Source organism: Pongo pygmaeus, chromosome 21, assembly GCF_028885625.2.
Source record: "Pongo pygmaeus isolate AG05252 chromosome 21, NHGRI_mPonPyg2-v2.0_pri, whole genome shotgun sequence".
Lineage (NCBI taxonomy): Eukaryota > Metazoa > Chordata > Mammalia > Primates > Hominidae > Pongo > Pongo pygmaeus.
The window spans coordinates 32,033,661-32,050,238 of record NC_072394.2 but is presented as its reverse complement, the minus strand read 5'-3'; the positions used below and the strand labels follow the sequence as shown (position 1 = coordinate 32,050,238).

Here is a 16,578-nt window from a genome sequence, read left to right as displayed (position 1 = left end):
TATTTTGAAGGCAGAATTGAATATGGGGTGTAAAGAGACATCAGGGAGGACTCCAGGAGTCAAGGAGGCTTTTGGACTGTGGCAGCATTTCCGCCATGAGCAGCGGGGCTGGGAAGCCTGCAGGATGCTAGAACTAGTGTTCCCATCACAGAGAGAGTAGGGAGAGCTTCTTTGTTTCTGAGTGTGAGGAGTAGGATCCTTAGACAAAGAGGAAGGATAATCTTTTTATTTTCTTAAAACCACTTTGGGAGTGCATTTGTATTCAAGAGGCAATAGAGAACCTCAACAAGGCTGGGAGTTGGGGTAGGCAGGAATCTGGAAGGCAGGATAACTCTTGAGAGCCTGGAGAGTGTCTGTGGTTTATGGTCAGTCTCAAGGCGATGGATGAGAGGAGTCCTTGTGTGTTTAGATTTGGCGTGTTTCTCACATTCTAGGGAGGTGCCATAAGTCAGTGCCCAAAGCCCAATCCCATGGCCCCTGCTCAGGACCATGAATGAAGACCTTGCTCTGGGGCATCAAGGTCTGTGTGAAGGAGCAACAGGAGCCTGTGGGCAGGCAGATGTCTTGGGAGGGGAGGCTTTTGGAGCCAAGTCTAGAGAAGCTTCTCACTGGCTCATTCTCTCAAGCTGAGTCTCTCAGGAAAGGAAGGAGGCAGCAGAGATGAGGGTCCCACGTGGCAGGGGAGGAAGGAAGGATCTGTGGGAAAACACATCCACATTTAGTCATCTGCTCATCTTTCAAGAAATGTTTCCTGAGAGTCTGTTATGTTCTCGGGGCTGGTCTCCTGGAATGCCTGTCACTGGTGGACAGGCAGTCCTGAGATAGAACTCTGTCTGCTCAGCCAAGCTGCCAAGTCCTGACGCCCTTTCCGATATTCCTTCCACTCAGACACACGGAGGGTCAGAGCACAAACAGCCTTCAGAGCTTCCCATTTGGGTTTCTCAACATTAGTCTACAATGTGGATTCCTCTGACCCCATGGAGTCCCAGCATTCAAATAATCTACAGATAGCCTGCAGGGGACCACCCACTCATCACTGCCTCCAAGAAACTCCTAGGGCACTGTGGACAGCTTTGAACACATTTCAAGCATCTCACCTTGTACACCACCCACATAATTTCTGTGGGTTGGGAGCCTCTTAAAGAGCTCCCCAAGACTTCCGAGGGTGCGGAGGGAGCTTAACCCCACGGACCCTGGTGTTGCTTGGCATGTGGGCTGGGCCTTGCTGTTGGCCTTGCCCTTCTGGGACAGCCCTTGGTCTGTCCTCCCTTCCCTGTACTTACAGTCAGGTCTTCTGCTTCCAGGGGACGTAGATAGGGCCCAGGAGGACAGCTATGAGGAGCAGCGCAGTAAGAGATGATGCTGGGCCTGGAAATCAGGGAAGAGGAGGGGCTACGAGAGAGGCCACTTGGGAGGCCATTGTAGGGGCCTCCACTTACCCCATCTGAGGCTGCCTGGGCCCATCTATGCCCCGCCTTTGAACCTGCATCCTGCCCTGGCTATCCTTACTCCAGCACAAGGCAGAAGCCACAGAAAGAGGTTCCCCATTTTCACTCATCCTGTCCCAGGTTGCCAGCTTATTCTCCTGGAGGGAAGAGGTGGAGGGGGCGTGTACTCAGGTATTCATACATGTGGCAATGGGGTTCCTCACTTGACCCTCACAAGCCTATGGGAGCAGGGATTATCATTCCATTCTGATAGGGAAACTGAGGCCCATGGATTTTAGGGAGGGTCACAAAGTTACTTGCATTCAAATCTAAAGAAGCTCATCACTAGTGTTCCTTAGGATGATCCCTGAGACCGTGTCCTTTGGGACAAAACAAGTCCAACTTCCCAGGGACATTTTAATGACTATAAAAGAGTAGGCAGGTGGCTTGAGGATGGCTTCACAATGAGAGTTGCAGGTTCCTTGCTTAGCCCCAGAAGTAAGGGGAGGACTCCGTGTTCTCAGAACCTGGAGGAGCTGTGGAGCGCTGGACATAATGAAACCTTCTGGCTAGAGAACACCCTGGTGAGTCACGGAAATGGGTCTCATGCTTGGGAGGGCCTCAGACGTCACCTAGGCCAGGTGTTGTCTGGCCTAGGTGACCCCTGTACACTGGCCTGTACACTCACCCCAGTACAGGTGTCATCTGAAATCTTTCTGTTAGTTGGGCACACTCAGTTACGGGGAAGCCCATGTTTGGATGCTGCATTTTTAACACGAGCAGTTCGGGCTTTTAAAATCAACATTTTTAACATGAGCAGTTTGGGCCATTAAAGATATTACTGTATATTTTAAATAAATAAAATGGTGCTGGTGGGTCCTTAAGGAAGAAATGGAGAACTCAGCATCTGTGGCTGCTGGGGTGTTGGAGGCCGGCAGTTTTCAGCTGGGTGGCTCTCTGGGACTTCTTGTCCCTTGAGGAAAGCTGCACTGCCCAAGTTCACTCCTCCTTCTAAGGGACAGCCCACAAGAAAGATTGGCTGAATTGAAAATAGGAAGGCCACACTTCTCTCCTCAATTAAAAAACACTACACGACCCTCTCAGCCCTTGGGATCCTCTGCAGGAGCAGCTGGGTCTTTGTCCTACCCGCACTGTAGCTCAGCACCTCGCTCCTCCTACAGTCCTGCCTCCCCATTTCCTGAGGCATGTTGACCCTACAGCTCTTCAGGATGCTTCCTGCATTCCTGTATCCATCTCTAGTCTGCCTTACAGAGAAACTGACCTTGGTAAGTTGTCTGGAAAACTGACTCTAAAATATAAATTTGAAGCCTGAATACTCATCAGCTCGCAATGAGGACCTCAGGGCTGGCAGTGAGTGGGGCTGTGCACCATGGCTGGGATGCAATTGATAAAACTTTCACTGGCAGTAAGCTGGGATGGTGTAACCACAGGCAGGAAATTCCTTGGCATCAGGCTTTTGAAACAAATTGGGAAATGGTAGTTATAAGGACTAAGTTGTTCCATGGCTATCACTGGGCATCTTTTTTTTCGGGAAAGAAAAAAAAATGAGAAGCTAAGAGTGATTGATTATGAGTTAAGGTTCAGCATGAAAGCAAGAGGACTTCTTGGCAGCACTGCACTTTCTTATCTCTTGTGGCTAGAGGGCAGAAAGAATAGAGGTTTGGGCCCTGGACATCATTAAAAGAGTAGCAGAATCACAGAGGAGGATGAATCTCAGCTTCAAAGGTTGCTATGCTGGGATAGGGCCCTGATGGGGAAGTTGTGGGACCCTGAGATGTGGGAGTGGACATCTGGGTCAAAGCCCTCAAAGATCTTCAGTTGACTTAGGGGTTGCTGGGTACAATTGCAGCAGCATAGCTACTTATCTCTATAGAATATCTTCCCCAAATCAAATAAAAAATGAAAACAAAAAAGTAAGTTCTGCACAAACCTGGCTCTCAGTATTACTTGAAAACAGAAAGCCAAACTGCAAAATGACTGTGAGTCAAAAGAGAACACTCACCTAACCCTAGTGTACAGTCTCTTACCAGGCTCCCATGCCACTGCTGCAGCACTTATGTAACCACAAGGCAGCTTGCACTTTACCTGCCAGCCTAGACAACTTAAAATGCATTTCCAGCCTTAGTACCTGAGCAAAGATGCTACATCTGGCAAACAGAAAGCACCCAAAAATGGCAGCCCTGGTCCTGGTCCAAGCCAGTGGGTGTATGAATAACTGAAAAGCAAATGCAATCCAGTCTTGATGGTGCAGTTTTACCGCCCTGAGAAGTAAAACTATGAACCCTAGAAACATCACAAGGAACAGGAATAGGAGAAATTCCAAGGTGGGAGAGGAAGAAGGGAGACTGACTAGGGACCTCAGGACTGAGGGGCAGCCCTGCAGCCAGGCACCTGGGACCCACCCCCCCAACACCAGCCCCAGCCATAAATGGAGGCAAAGGAATGACATAGAAAAGAGCGAAAGCCTCAAGTCAATTAAATCACCAATTCAAGAAACTAGAAAAAGTAGAGCAAAATAAACTCAAAGCAAGCAGGGGACAGGAATTAATAAAAAGAAGAGTGCAAAAAATGAATAAACTGAAAACAGAAAAAAAATTTAAAAACTCATGGAAACAAAGTGGTCCTTTGAAAAGATCAATAAAATGGAAAAAACTATAGCAAGGCTGATGAAGAAGAAAACAGAAATGGCATATTTTCGATATGAGGTTGAAACAGGGGATATCGCCATAGACCCTTCAGACACCAAAAAGATAATAAGGAGATATTATGAACAACTCTACACACAAAAATATGACAACTTAGATAAAATGGACACAAAATTCTTCAAAAAGCACAAGTTACTGGAACTCACTCAATATGAAATGAATAATATGAGTAACCTTAAACTATTGAGGAATTGAATCTATAATTTTAAAACACCCCCAAAAATTCTTGAGGCCCAAGTGTTTCAGAGAAAAATACTGCAAAGCATTTAAATATGAATTAAAACCAAATTTAGTGCACAGAAAGAGGGTCATAAAAGAAATTTGAGGAAAATTTGAATGTATACTCCATTTTAGATGATATAAGGGAATTGTTTTAATAATTTTATGAAATTTAGTGATTAAAAATTTGAAATTGTATTAACTGTAATAATGATACTGGTTTTGTAAAGCTGTCTTTAGTCATAAGATCACCCAACTATGGATTCCATTTGCAACTGCGTGTACATGCATGACTGAGTTAGCTGTAGACATGATCACACGCCTTCCATACATCTCTGATTACAGAAGACATTGTTTGCCCTCCATTTCCTATATTTACTCTTCCAACAGACAGGGACATGGACAAATCTGTGACCTAGCACTGACCCAGCAGATAAGACTAACCACCATAATAAGGTATGTGGGAGGAACCTGGGCCTTTGAAAAGTCTCCTGGAGTTGAGACCCCTCCTGGTATTACATAAGAGGGAAGTAAGACATATTTTGGTCATACGGAGGGGAATACAGGCCAACTTCAGGTCCATGGGACAATGCCCAGCAGAAGAGGAATGTTTCTCTAACTAGCACAAATTTGCATTTTAGGCTGATACTGACCTTGTCCTCAGGGACCCAGATTTACTTTAATTAGTTTGAACCAATCACCTGATCTAAAGGCAAGAGGTCTTCAACAACATCCCCCATGACTTCCCAAGTCCTAGTTTCCCCTTCTTTAAAACTCCAGACTCACTGGGTGGTTGAAGCAAAAACAGAGATCATAGATGAATGGAAATTTGCACTTAGTAAGTTTGCAAAGGGGTTTGTGATTATTGTTGCTCAAATATCACAATCAGGACACAGAAGAGGTCCGTTCTGTGACCATTCATTGTCACCTGCAGGCCTGGTACAGTTTTTTTTTTTTTTTTTTTTTTTTTGTTTTGTTTTGACAGAGTCTCACTCTGTCGCCCAGGCTGGAGTGCAGTGGCATGATCTCGGCTCACTGCAAGCTCTGCCTCCTGGGTTCACACCATTCTCCTGCCTCAGCCTCCCGAGTAGCTGGGACTACAGGCACCTGCCACCACGCCCGGCTAATTTTTTTGTATTTTTAGTAGAGACGGGGTTTCACCATGTTAGCCAGGATGGTCTTGATCTCCTGACCTCGTGATCCACCCACTTCGGCCTCCCAAAGTGCTGGGATTACAGGCGTGAGCCGCCAGGCCTGGTATAGTTTTAAACTACACTTGTCTTTCTGAAATATACACATCAGATCTCGGGGTATACTGGGATGAGGTCATAAATGTGGATGGAAAAGTTTAGGATGAAACAGAAACAAAGCAGAGGTTAGAAAAAGTAGGGAGCACAAGGGTGGGCTGATGAGAAACAGGGGCATAACAACTCTCAAGGAATAAGGGAAGGCAAAGGACTCTATGAAAAGATGGTTCCCCCTGCCTCCCTCTTTGCTCCTTAAATATATATTCATGTTGGCCGGGTGTGGTGGCTCACGCCTGTAATCCCAGCACTTTGGGAGGCCGAGGCAGGCGGATCACGAGGTCAGGAGATCGAGACCATCCTTGCTAACACGGTGAAACCCCGTCTCTACTGAAAATACAAAATATTAGCCAGGCGTGGTGGTGGGCGCCTGTAGTCCCAGCTACTCAGGAGGCTGAGGCAGGAGAATGGCATGAACCCAGGAGGCAGAGCTTGCAGTGAGCGAGATCACGCCCACACTCCCGCCTGGGCGACAGAGCGAGACTCCGTCTCAAAATAAATAAATAAATAAATATATATTTATGTCAAAAGTTCTATTAACTTGTGCATCAAATTCTTACTAGTCGTGACTCTTGGCATGTGGGATTTGGGGCGATGGAGCTGACATTAAAATTTTACTTTGTATTTATAGATTTCTAGCTTATTTTACAGCAAGCATGGATATTACTTTTAACATGAAAGAAAGGCACAAAATTTAAAAATTTTGAGTAACCTCACCAGGGGTAGCATCTGAGCTCTGGTTCTTCTGGTGGACTGTGACCTCCAGGCCAAGGCGTTTGCTGACCGCCAGCTGCCCATCATGCTTCACCTGGCAGGTGAGGACCACATCATCCCTTTGGTCAGAAGTGTTCACCAGGAACCAGCTTGTCCAGTTGTAGGTACCATCCTTGTTCTCTGTAAGGGTTGAGGCCGTTTCTGTCCGGCACACGTTTCCATTCTCCAACCAGGTCAGCTGTAGGCTCTGGGGGTAGAACTTCCTCACCTGGCAGGTGACGTTTACCTGGTTCCCTGCCCTCATGGGCTGTTGAGTAACCTCCAAGGTGGGTGGAACTGAAACAGCACAGAGCAGAAGCTCTGACCTTGTGGCACAGACAGATCACAGGGAGGGCTCCATAACTTAACTCCCACTACCACAGTGAGGGCATCACCAGGACAGTGCTAGGCAGGCAGCAGGTGCTCAGACATTGAGGGTGCTCTTTGCATATGAATGAAATTACTAAGCATAGTGTCTGGTGCACAGTAGGTGCTCAAGGACTGGTAGCTCCTACTAGGCTAAGAATGAGTGAAATCTACAAGCATAACCCCTGGCATGCAGTTGGAATGTAAGAACTGTAGCAAAATCAGTGAAATCGCCAAGCACATAGGGACTTGGCTCATAGTAGGTACTCACTAATTGTAGTTGTTCTTGGTGAGATAAATGAAACTCTCTAGCGCAGAGCTTGGCACGTGATTGCTGGTCCCCTGACCACTGCCAATAAAATGATAGTAAGTGACCAGCACACCTAGGTGCATGGCGGGTGGGCAGCACAGTTAGGGAATAGATTCTAGGCCATTCAACCTCTGGAGCAATAGCCTGGGGAGAGGGGAGTGGGCTTGACAGCCAGGTGTGGGCTTGGGCTGGGTGTGAGGGTCCTCTACCTCGGATGGCCTCAGACAAGTTGGCAGTCCCACGAAGAGGGTCCCCCTGCAAGGTGACATGGGCCACCTCGCACATGACCTGAGAGCGAACGTCCCAGGGGTCCAGCACCACCCTGGCTGTGCTGCGGATGCTGTAGGCCACGCTCTGTCCTGTGGGTTCCACGTTGGTCTGGAAGTCTGAGAGCTCATTCCCATTTTTGAACCATTTCAGGGTGATGTCTCTGGGAGAGAAGCCATGGGACTCGCAGGTGAAACTCACTGTGTGCTCAGGTGTGGTCCTCGCTGCAGGGCCCGATACCACGGGGGCAGACGGTTTGGCTACAAAAGGGGCATCGATAAACAGGAGACATGACTGAGATGACCATCACTAATGATGAGTGTGTGACACTGTTAAAAACCTTGAGATACATTAATTTTAATCCTTCTAATAATGTGGAGAGGATAGTGTTCTTATTCTAATTTTACATAGCAGGATGCAAAGGTTGGAAGAGGTGAGGACCAGCCCCAGGTCAGACAGTGTAGGGGCAGGTCCCAGAGGGAAGTCCAGGCCTGAGTTCAAAGTCCTCTCCACATAGGGTGACTTCCACCAATCTGGGCACAGGAATAAAGTTACTGATTGGTCTCCCTCTGTGTATTAACTGGTCCTAGCCTGTTTCCCCAGGAGAGCTCACCAACCTCAGAGGGGGTGTTTACAGAAGCCAAAGTAGGGAACAATGGCAAAGTGGCACCACCATGAGACCTGCAACCAGGCTGTTCAGCCCATGAGAAGGGTGGCCTGGAACATGCAGCTCCTCATCTGCAAAATGGGACAGCAGCATTTTTCCTTCCTAGGGGTGCAACAAGGATTAAATGGGGCAATGGAAGAAGTTTTGCTTTGGATCAAAGTCAGAAGATGCTTCATAAAAATAAACACAGATCTGTCTTTAATCCAGACTTTACATATACCCAGAGCTCTCTCTCTTTGTGTATTTATGAATTTATTTCATATTTTTCATTCTTTTCACAAATATTCCAGTACAGTTTTTGAAAGAAAATGAAGTAGTTAAGGTTAAAGCTTTAACATGGAGTCAAGCGTTTGTAAGAGCATTGCACTCACACCTGCTAAAGGTCAAGCCACAAGATGTTGCTGTAGACCTGGATAACAATGGACTGGAGTCAAGGTACATGGGATTTTGATTTCTCTCATCCTGGAGTGTCCTAATTAAGTAACCAATGAACACGAGTTTGCAGTTTAGCATTTCTGCCAGCCAATGAACTGTTTTCAAAAACAACATTTTGTGAAAGTCCCCAGCACAAAACCTTTCCTGCATTGCCCTATGGGACACTATTCAGGGCTGCCATGACTCAGGGTTCCCAAATTGCAACTCTTTATTTCCCAGATAAATGCTATTTCCTTTGGCCTTCCTATCAATCATTATTTTTTTTAGTTAGCAGGTCTAATCTGTGCTAAGTCCCCAATTTGAAAAGAGGGAAGTTTTCTTGGAATCTAGGTCTTCAGTTGGGCCAGGTTGGGGTCAAAAACAATGATCACTGAGTACTAAGAAAACCAAAGGTGGGTGATTTCTTCATCGTTAATTCATACAAGAGACAAAGATCTAGGCCACCCCAACAGGCAGAAATCTCTCCTGGGTCCTGAAAGCACACAAACTGGAGAATCAGAAAAATGAGGGTAGTTTCTCCCTGTAGATGAGTCCTAAACGTGTCTCCAAATTGCTAATTATTACCCTGCACCTCCTATAGCAGTCATCAGGAAACACATATTAGGCATACTTGCATTTGTAAATATTAACTTGCTCCCTACCACCTGCAAACATTTTATGGGCACAGTAAGAAGGGTGTCACTTGAAGAAGTCAAGTCATGAAGACACCAGCAGCATTGGGCATCCCTAAAGGGCTGAGAGGCTGTAACCAGTTCCCATTTACTGAGGGCTTCATGGGAGCCTGATGCTGGCTGCTCCCTCTGTACCTCTCAGCTCTTTAATCCTTCCTTCATTGCCTTGAGGGGGTCCTCGTGTGAGTCCCTTATAGGACCAGGGTCTGAGGGGACCCCAGCTAGCAAAGGGCCAAAAGTGGATAAAAAACCCACCCTGGTAAGATGAGAGAGGATGAATGCAAGCACGGAGCCTGGTATGTAGCAGGTGCTTAATAAATGAGCCCTATGGCTGTTATCAAGAGATTTGGTCATTACTGCTTCTGAATCTACACATTTATTCTTTAGGCAGCAGAACATAGAGGAGTAGAAACACCAAGAAAAGGCTCAAATCCTGCTCCCTGCAGCTCATGAAAAACTCAAATGATAATAGAAGCAAAACCACCAAGTCTGGACCATAGGCTTTCAAATAACAAATAAGATCATAGGTAAAGCTGGAAGCATTTTGGAAGGAGGAGGGAACAGAGTCCTCTGTGACATCATTTTATTATTATTATTTTACTTTAAGTTCTGGGATACAAGTGCAGAATGTGTAGGTTTGTTTTATAGGTATATGTGTGCCATGGTGGTTTACTGCACCTATCAACCCGTCATCTAGATTTTAAGCCCTGCATGCATTAGCTATTTGTCCTAATGCTCTCCTTCCCCTCACCCCCCCACCCCTTGATTGGCCCTGGTGTGTGTTGTTCCCTTCCCTGTGTCCATGTGTTCACATTGTGCAACTCCCACATATGAGTGAGAACATGTGGTGTTTGCTTTTCTGTCCCTGTGTTAGTTTGCTGAGGATGATGGCTTCCAGCTTCATCCATGACCCTGCAAAGGACATGAACTCATTCTTTTTTATGGCTGCATAGTATTCCATGGTGTATATGTACCACATTTTCTTTGTCCAGTCTATCACTGATGGGCATTTGGGTTGGTTTCATGTCTTTGCTGTTGTAAATAGTGCTGCAATAAACATACATGTGCATATGTCCTTATAGTAGAATGATTTATATTCCTTTGGTTACATACCCAGTAATGGGATTGCTGGGTCAAATGGTATCTCTGATTCTAGATCTTTGAGGAATCACCACACTGTCTTCCACAATCGTTGAACTAATTTACATTCCCACCAAGAATGTAAAAGCATTCCTATTTTTCCACAGCCTCACCAGCATCTATTGTTTCCTAACTTTTTAATAATCACCATTCTGACTGGCATGAGATGGTATCTCATTGTGGTTTTGATTTTCATTTCTCTAATGATCAGTGATGTTGAGCTTTTTTTCATATGTTTGTTGGCCACATAAATGTCTTCTTTTGAGAAGTGTCTGTTCATATCCTTTGCATACTTTTTGACTGGGTTGTTTGTTTTTTTCTTGTGAATTTGTTTAAGTTCCTTGTAGATTCTGGATATTAGACCTTTGTCAGATGGGTAAATTGCAAAAATTTCCTCCCATTTTTAAGTTGCCTGTTCACTCTGATGACAGTTTCTATTCCTGTGCTGAATCCCTTTATTTTAATTAGATACCATTTGTCAACTTTCACTTTTGTTGCAATTGCTTTTGGCATTTTTGTCATGAAGTCTTTGCCCATGCCTATGCCTGAATGGTATTGCCTAGGTTTTCTTCTAGGGTTTTTATGGTTTTGGGTTTTACATTTAAGTCTTTAACCCATCTTGAGTTAATTTTTGTATAAGGTGTAAGGAAGGGGTCCAGTTTCAGTTTTCTGCATATGGCTAACCAGTTTTCATAGTCCCATTTATTAAATAGGGAATCCTTTCCCCATTGCTTGTTTTTCTCTGGTTTGTTGAAGATCAGACGGTTGTAAATGTACAGCATTATTTCTGAGGTCTCTGTTCTGTTCTGTTCTGTTGGTCTATATATCTGTCTTGGTACCAGCACCATGCTGTTTTGGTTACTGTAGCCTTGTAATATAGTTTGAAGTCAGGTAGCATGATGCCTCCAATTTTGTTCTTTTTGCTTAGGATTGTCTTGGCTATATGGACTTTTTTTTGGTTCAATACAAAATTTAATGTAGTTTTTGTTCTAATTCTGTGAAGAATGTCAATGGTAATTTGATGGAAATAGCATTGAATCTATAAATTACTTTGGGCAGTATGTCCATTTTCATGACATTCATCCTTCCTATCCATGAGCATGGAATGTTTTTCCATTTGTTTGTGTCCTTTCTTATTTCCTTGAAGCAATGGTTTGTAGTTCTCCTTGAAGAGGTCCTTCAAATCCCTTGTAAGTTGTATTCCTAGGTATTTTATTCTCTTTGTACCAATTGTGAATAGGAGTTCATTCATGATTTGGCTCTCTGCTTGTCTATTGTTGGTGTATAGGAATGCTTGTGATTTTTGCACATTGATTTTGTATCCTGAGACTGCTGAAGTTGCTTATCAGCTTAAGGAGTTTTTGGACTGAGATGATGGGGCTTTCTAAATATAGAATCATGTCATCTGCAAACAAAGACAATTTGACTTCCTCTCTTGCTATTTGAATACCCCTTGTTTCCTTCTCTTGCCTGATTGCTCTGGCCAGAACTTCCAATACTATGTTGAATAGAAAGGGTTAGAGAGGGCATCCTTGTCTTGTGCTGGTTTTCAAGGGGAATGTTTCCAGCTTTTGCACATTCATTATGATATTGGCTGTGGGGTTGTCATAAATAGTTCTTTTTATTTTGAGATATGTTCCATCAATACCTAGTTTATTGAGAATTTTTAGCATGAAGCAGTGTTGAATTGTATTGAAGGCCTTTTCTGCATCTATTGAGATAATCATGTGGCTTTTGTCCTTGGTTCTGTTTATGTGATGGATTACATTTATTGATTTGCATATGTTGAACCAGACTTGCATCCCAGGGATGAAGCCAACTTGATTGTGGTGGATAAACTTTTTGATGTGCTGCGGGATTCAGTTTGCCAGTATTTTATTGAGGATTTTCACATTGATGTTTATCAGGGATACTGGCCTGATGTTTTCTTTTTTTGTTCTGTCTCTGCCAGGCTTTGGCATCAGGATGATGCTGGCCTCATAAAATGAGTCAAGGAGGTGTCCCACTTTTTCTAGTATTTGGAATAGTTTCAGAAGGAATGGTTCCAGCTCCTCTTTGTACCTCTGGTAGAATTTGGCTGTGAATCCATCTGGTCCTGGGCTTTTTTTGGTTGGTAGGCTATTAATTACTGCCTCAATTTCAGAACTTGTTATTGGTCTATTCAGGGACTCGACTTCTTTTTGGTTTAGTCTTGGGAGGGTGTATGTGTCTAGGAATTTATACATTTCTTCTAGATTTTCTAGTTTATTTGCGTAGAGCTGTTCATAGTATTTTCTGATGGTAGTTTGTGTTTCCATGGGGTCAGTGGTGATATCCCCTTTATCTTTTTTTTATTGTGTCTATTTGATTCTTCTCTCTTTTCTTCTTTATTATTCTAGCTAGTGGTCTATTTTGTTAATTTCTTCAAAAAACCAGCTCCTGGATTCATTGATTTTTTGAAGGGTTTTTTGTGTCTCTATCTCCTTCAGTTCGGCTCTGATCTTAGTCATTTCTTGTCTTCTGCTAGCTTTTGGATTAGTTTGCTCCTGCTTCTCTAGATCTTTTAATTGTGATGTTAGGGTGTTGATTTCAGATCTTTCTAGCTTTCTGATGTGGGCATTTAGTGCTATAAATTTCCCTCTAAACACTGCTTTATCTGTGTCCCAGAGATTCTGGTATGTTGTCTCTTTGTTCTTATTGGTTTCAAATAACTTCTTAATTTCTGCCTTAATTTCATTATTTACCCAGGAGTCATTCAGGAGCAGGCTGTTCGATTTCCATGTAGTTGTGTGGTTTTGAGTGAGTTTCTTAATTCTGAGTTCTAATTTGATTGAACTGTGGTCTGATAAACTGTTTGCTATGATTTCCATTCTTTTGCATTTGCTGAGGAGTGTTTTACTTCCAATTATGTGTTGATTTTAGAATAAGTGCCTTGTAGCACTGAGAAGAATGTGTTTTCTGTTGGTTTGGGGTGGAGAGTTCTGTAGGTGTCTATTAGGTCCACTTGATCCAGAGCTGGGTTCAAGCCCTGAATATCCTTATTAATTTTCTGTCTCATTGATCTGTCTAATATTGACAATGGGGTATTAAAGTCTCCCACTATTATTGTGTGAGAGTCGAAGTCTTTTTGTAGGTCTCTAAGAACTTGTTTTATGAATCTGGGTGCTCCTATATTTAGGATAGTTAGTTGAATTGATCCCTTTACCATTAGGTAATGCCCTTCTTTGTCTTTTTTAATCTTTGTTGGTTTAAAGTTTGTTTTGTCAGGGACTAGGATTGCAACCCCCACCTTCTTTTGCCTTCCATTTGCTTGGTAAATTTTCCTCCATCCCTTTATTTTGAGGCTATGTGTGTCTTTGCATGTGAGATGGGTCTCCTAAATACAGCACACCAATGGGGCTTGACTCTTTATCCAATTTGCCTGTCTGTGTCTTTTAATAGGGGGATTTAACCCAATTACATTTAAGCTTAATATTGTTATGTGTGAATTTGATCCTGTCTTCATGATGCTATCTGGTTATTTTGCACAGTAGTTGATGCAGTTTCTTCATAGTGATCACTGATCTTTATATTTTGGTATGTTTTTGCAGTGGCTGGTACCGGTTTTTCCTTTCCATGTTTAGTGTTTCTTTCAAGAGCTCTTGCAAGGCAGGCCTGGTGATGACAAAATCCCTCAGCATTTGCTTGTTTGGAAAGGATTTTATTTCTCCTTCACATATGAAGCTTAGTTTGGCTGGATATGAAATTCTGGGTTGAAAATTCTTTTGTTTAAGAATGTTGAATATTGGCCCCCACTCTCTCCTGGCTTGTAGGGTTTCTGCTAATAGTTGTTCTGTTAGTCTGATGGGCTTCCCTTTGTAGGTGACCTTGCCTTTCTCTTTGGCTGCCCTTAACATTTTTTCCTTCATTTTGACCTTGGAGAGTCTGATTATTATGTGTCTTGGGGTTGATCTTCTTGTGGCGTATCTTAGTGGTGTTTTCTATATTTCCTAAATTTCAGTGTTATCCTGTCTTGCTAGGTTGGGGAAGTTCTCCTGGATAATATCCTGAAGTGTGTTTTCCAACTTGGTTCCATTCTCTCCATCTCTTTCAGGTACTCCAATCAATCATAGGTGTAGTCTTTTTACATAGTCCCATATTTCTCTGAGGTTTTGTTCATTCTTTTCACTCTTTTTTTTTAAATCTTATCCGCATGCCTTATTTCAGCAAAATGGTCTTCAAACTCTGATATCCTTTCTTCTTTTTGGTCCATTCCACTATTGATACTTGTGTATGCTTCACAAAGTTCTTGTGCTATGTTTTTTTAGCTCCATCAGGTCATTTATGTTCCTCTATAAACTGGTTATTCTAGTTACCAGCTCCTGTAACCTTTTATTAAGATTCTTAGCTTCTTTGCATTGGGTTAGAACATGCTCCTGTAGCTCAGTGGAGTTTGTTATTACTCACCTTCTGAAGCCTGCTTCCGTCAATTTGTCCATTTCCTCCTTTGTCCAGTTTTGCGCCCTTGCTGGAGAGTCATTGCGATCATTTGGAGGAGAAGAGGCACTCCGGCCTTTTGGGTTGTCAGTGTTTTTTGCTGATTTTTTCTCATCTTCATGAATATGTCTAGTTTCGATCTTTGAGGCTGCTGACCCTTGGATGGGGTTTTTGTGGGGACTTTTTTTGTTGATGCTGTTGTTGTTGCCTTCTGTTTGTTTGTTTTTCTTTCAATGGTCAAGTCCCTCCCCTCCAGGGCTGCTGCAGTTTGCTGGGGGTTTACTTCGGGCCTTTTCATCAAGTTGGCTCCCACGCCTGGACATGTCACTTGAAGAGGCTGGAGAACGGCAAAGATGGGTGCCTGCTCCTTCCTTTAGGATCTCTAACCTCGAGGGGCACTGATCTAATGCCAGTAGGAGCACTCCTGTGTAGGGTGTCTGACAACCCCTATTAGAGGGTGTCTCTCAGTTAGGTGGCACGGGGAGCAGGACCCATTTAATGAAGCACTTTGACTGTCCCTTGGTGGAGTGAGTGTGCTTCAGTGGGGAAAAACCCACTTATCTGGGCTGCCCAGATTTCTCAGAACTAGCAGCAGGAAAAACTAAGTCTGCTGGACTAAGACGGTGGCCACCCCTCCCCACAGGGGCTCAGGCCCAGGGAGATCAGAGTTCTGTCCCTGAGCCCCGGGCTGGAGTTGTTGGAGTTCCTGGCCCAGTGAGGAGGGATGGACCAGTCCTGAAGAGGCACTCTGGCCGCAGTTTGCCACAGCTGGTGTGTTGGGCTGTGGGGGATACCTCTTGGGAACAAGCCATCCAGCCTCCCTGGCTCCAGCAGGGGAAAAGCATGGCCTGGAGTTATAGAGATGGCTGCCACCTTTCCCTTGCCCTGGGAACTTGGTGTGTTAGGCAGTGATCAGTCCCAATGCTGGCTGCCGCCCATCCCCAGAGGAGCTCAGATGGCTTAGATAGCAGGCAGCCACAGCTGTGGTCCTGGCCACCCCTTCGCCTGGGAGCTCAGCAGCCTGAAGGAGATTCTAGCTGAATGGCTGTTGAGAATCTGTGCTGCTCTGTGGTTGAGACCCTAGGCCCCAGTGGCATGGGCTCATGAGTGGGATCTTCCGATCCGAGGGTTGCTCAGTTCTGTGGAAAAGCACTGTTTCACAGGCTAGGTAGCATGCTTACTCACAGCCCCCCTTGGCTGGGGGTGGGGTGGGGGCTTCCCTGCCCCACAGCTCTCAGGGGGCCTCTGCACCACACTGCTCTTCCTCTCTATGGGTCTCGCCAGCTGCCTAGTCAATTCTGATGTCAGAACCTGGATACTTCAGTTGGTGTTGCAGGATTTGCTCGCTTTTGTGGTTCTTTTCCATGGGAGCCTCCTATCACTGCTGCTTCTAGTCAGCCATCTTGGCCCCGCCCTGCTGTGACATCTTGGTGTTTTGAGGCAGGGAGACTTTTGGGGCTGAGGAGTACTGGGATTTCAGCGCTTTTTTAGATACAAATGTTTTCAAAATGGAAGATCCTTCAGCACTGAGGCTGGATCTGAGCAGGGCTTTATCCAGAAACTCTATCTTGGGTCCTGAGGCCTGTACTGTGGGAGGGGTCCTGGCCAGGGCACTGAGGCCTCCTGAGATGTTTCCACCACATTTTTTCTGAAGCACCCACACCCAGAAAAGCTGTTCTCAAAGCCCCAACCCTATGGGGCATGACCTTTGCCGGGGGACTGCATATGAGGGTCTTCTGGAGTCATAAAGAGTTCAGGTGCCCAGGCCCATGTCAGATCAATTAAATTGGCATTTTTAGGGTGGATCCTGGGTCCAGGTTTGTAAACATTTTTGTCAA

At 44.6% G+C, this 16,578-nt stretch overlaps 1 protein-coding gene across 1 annotated transcript in view; it reads right to left on the bottom strand.

Annotated features, from left to right (window-relative positions):
* Window positions 1-210: 210 nt before the first annotated feature.
* Window positions 211-16,578, bottom strand: part of SIRPG (signal regulatory protein gamma) — a 28,669-nt gene continuing 12,301 nt past the window's right edge. The window contains exons 3-6 of the mRNA XM_054468189.1: window positions 7,315-7,632; window positions 6,394-6,726; window positions 1,284-1,368; window positions 211-696 (exon numbers count right to left, since the gene is read on the bottom strand). Coding sequence (XP_054324164.1) covers window positions 1,286-1,368; window positions 6,394-6,726; window positions 7,315-7,632 — 734 coding nt within the window. The 3' untranslated portion in view covers window positions 211-696; window positions 1,284-1,285. The remainder of the gene's footprint in view (window positions 697-1,283; window positions 1,369-6,393; window positions 6,727-7,314; window positions 7,633-16,578) is intronic.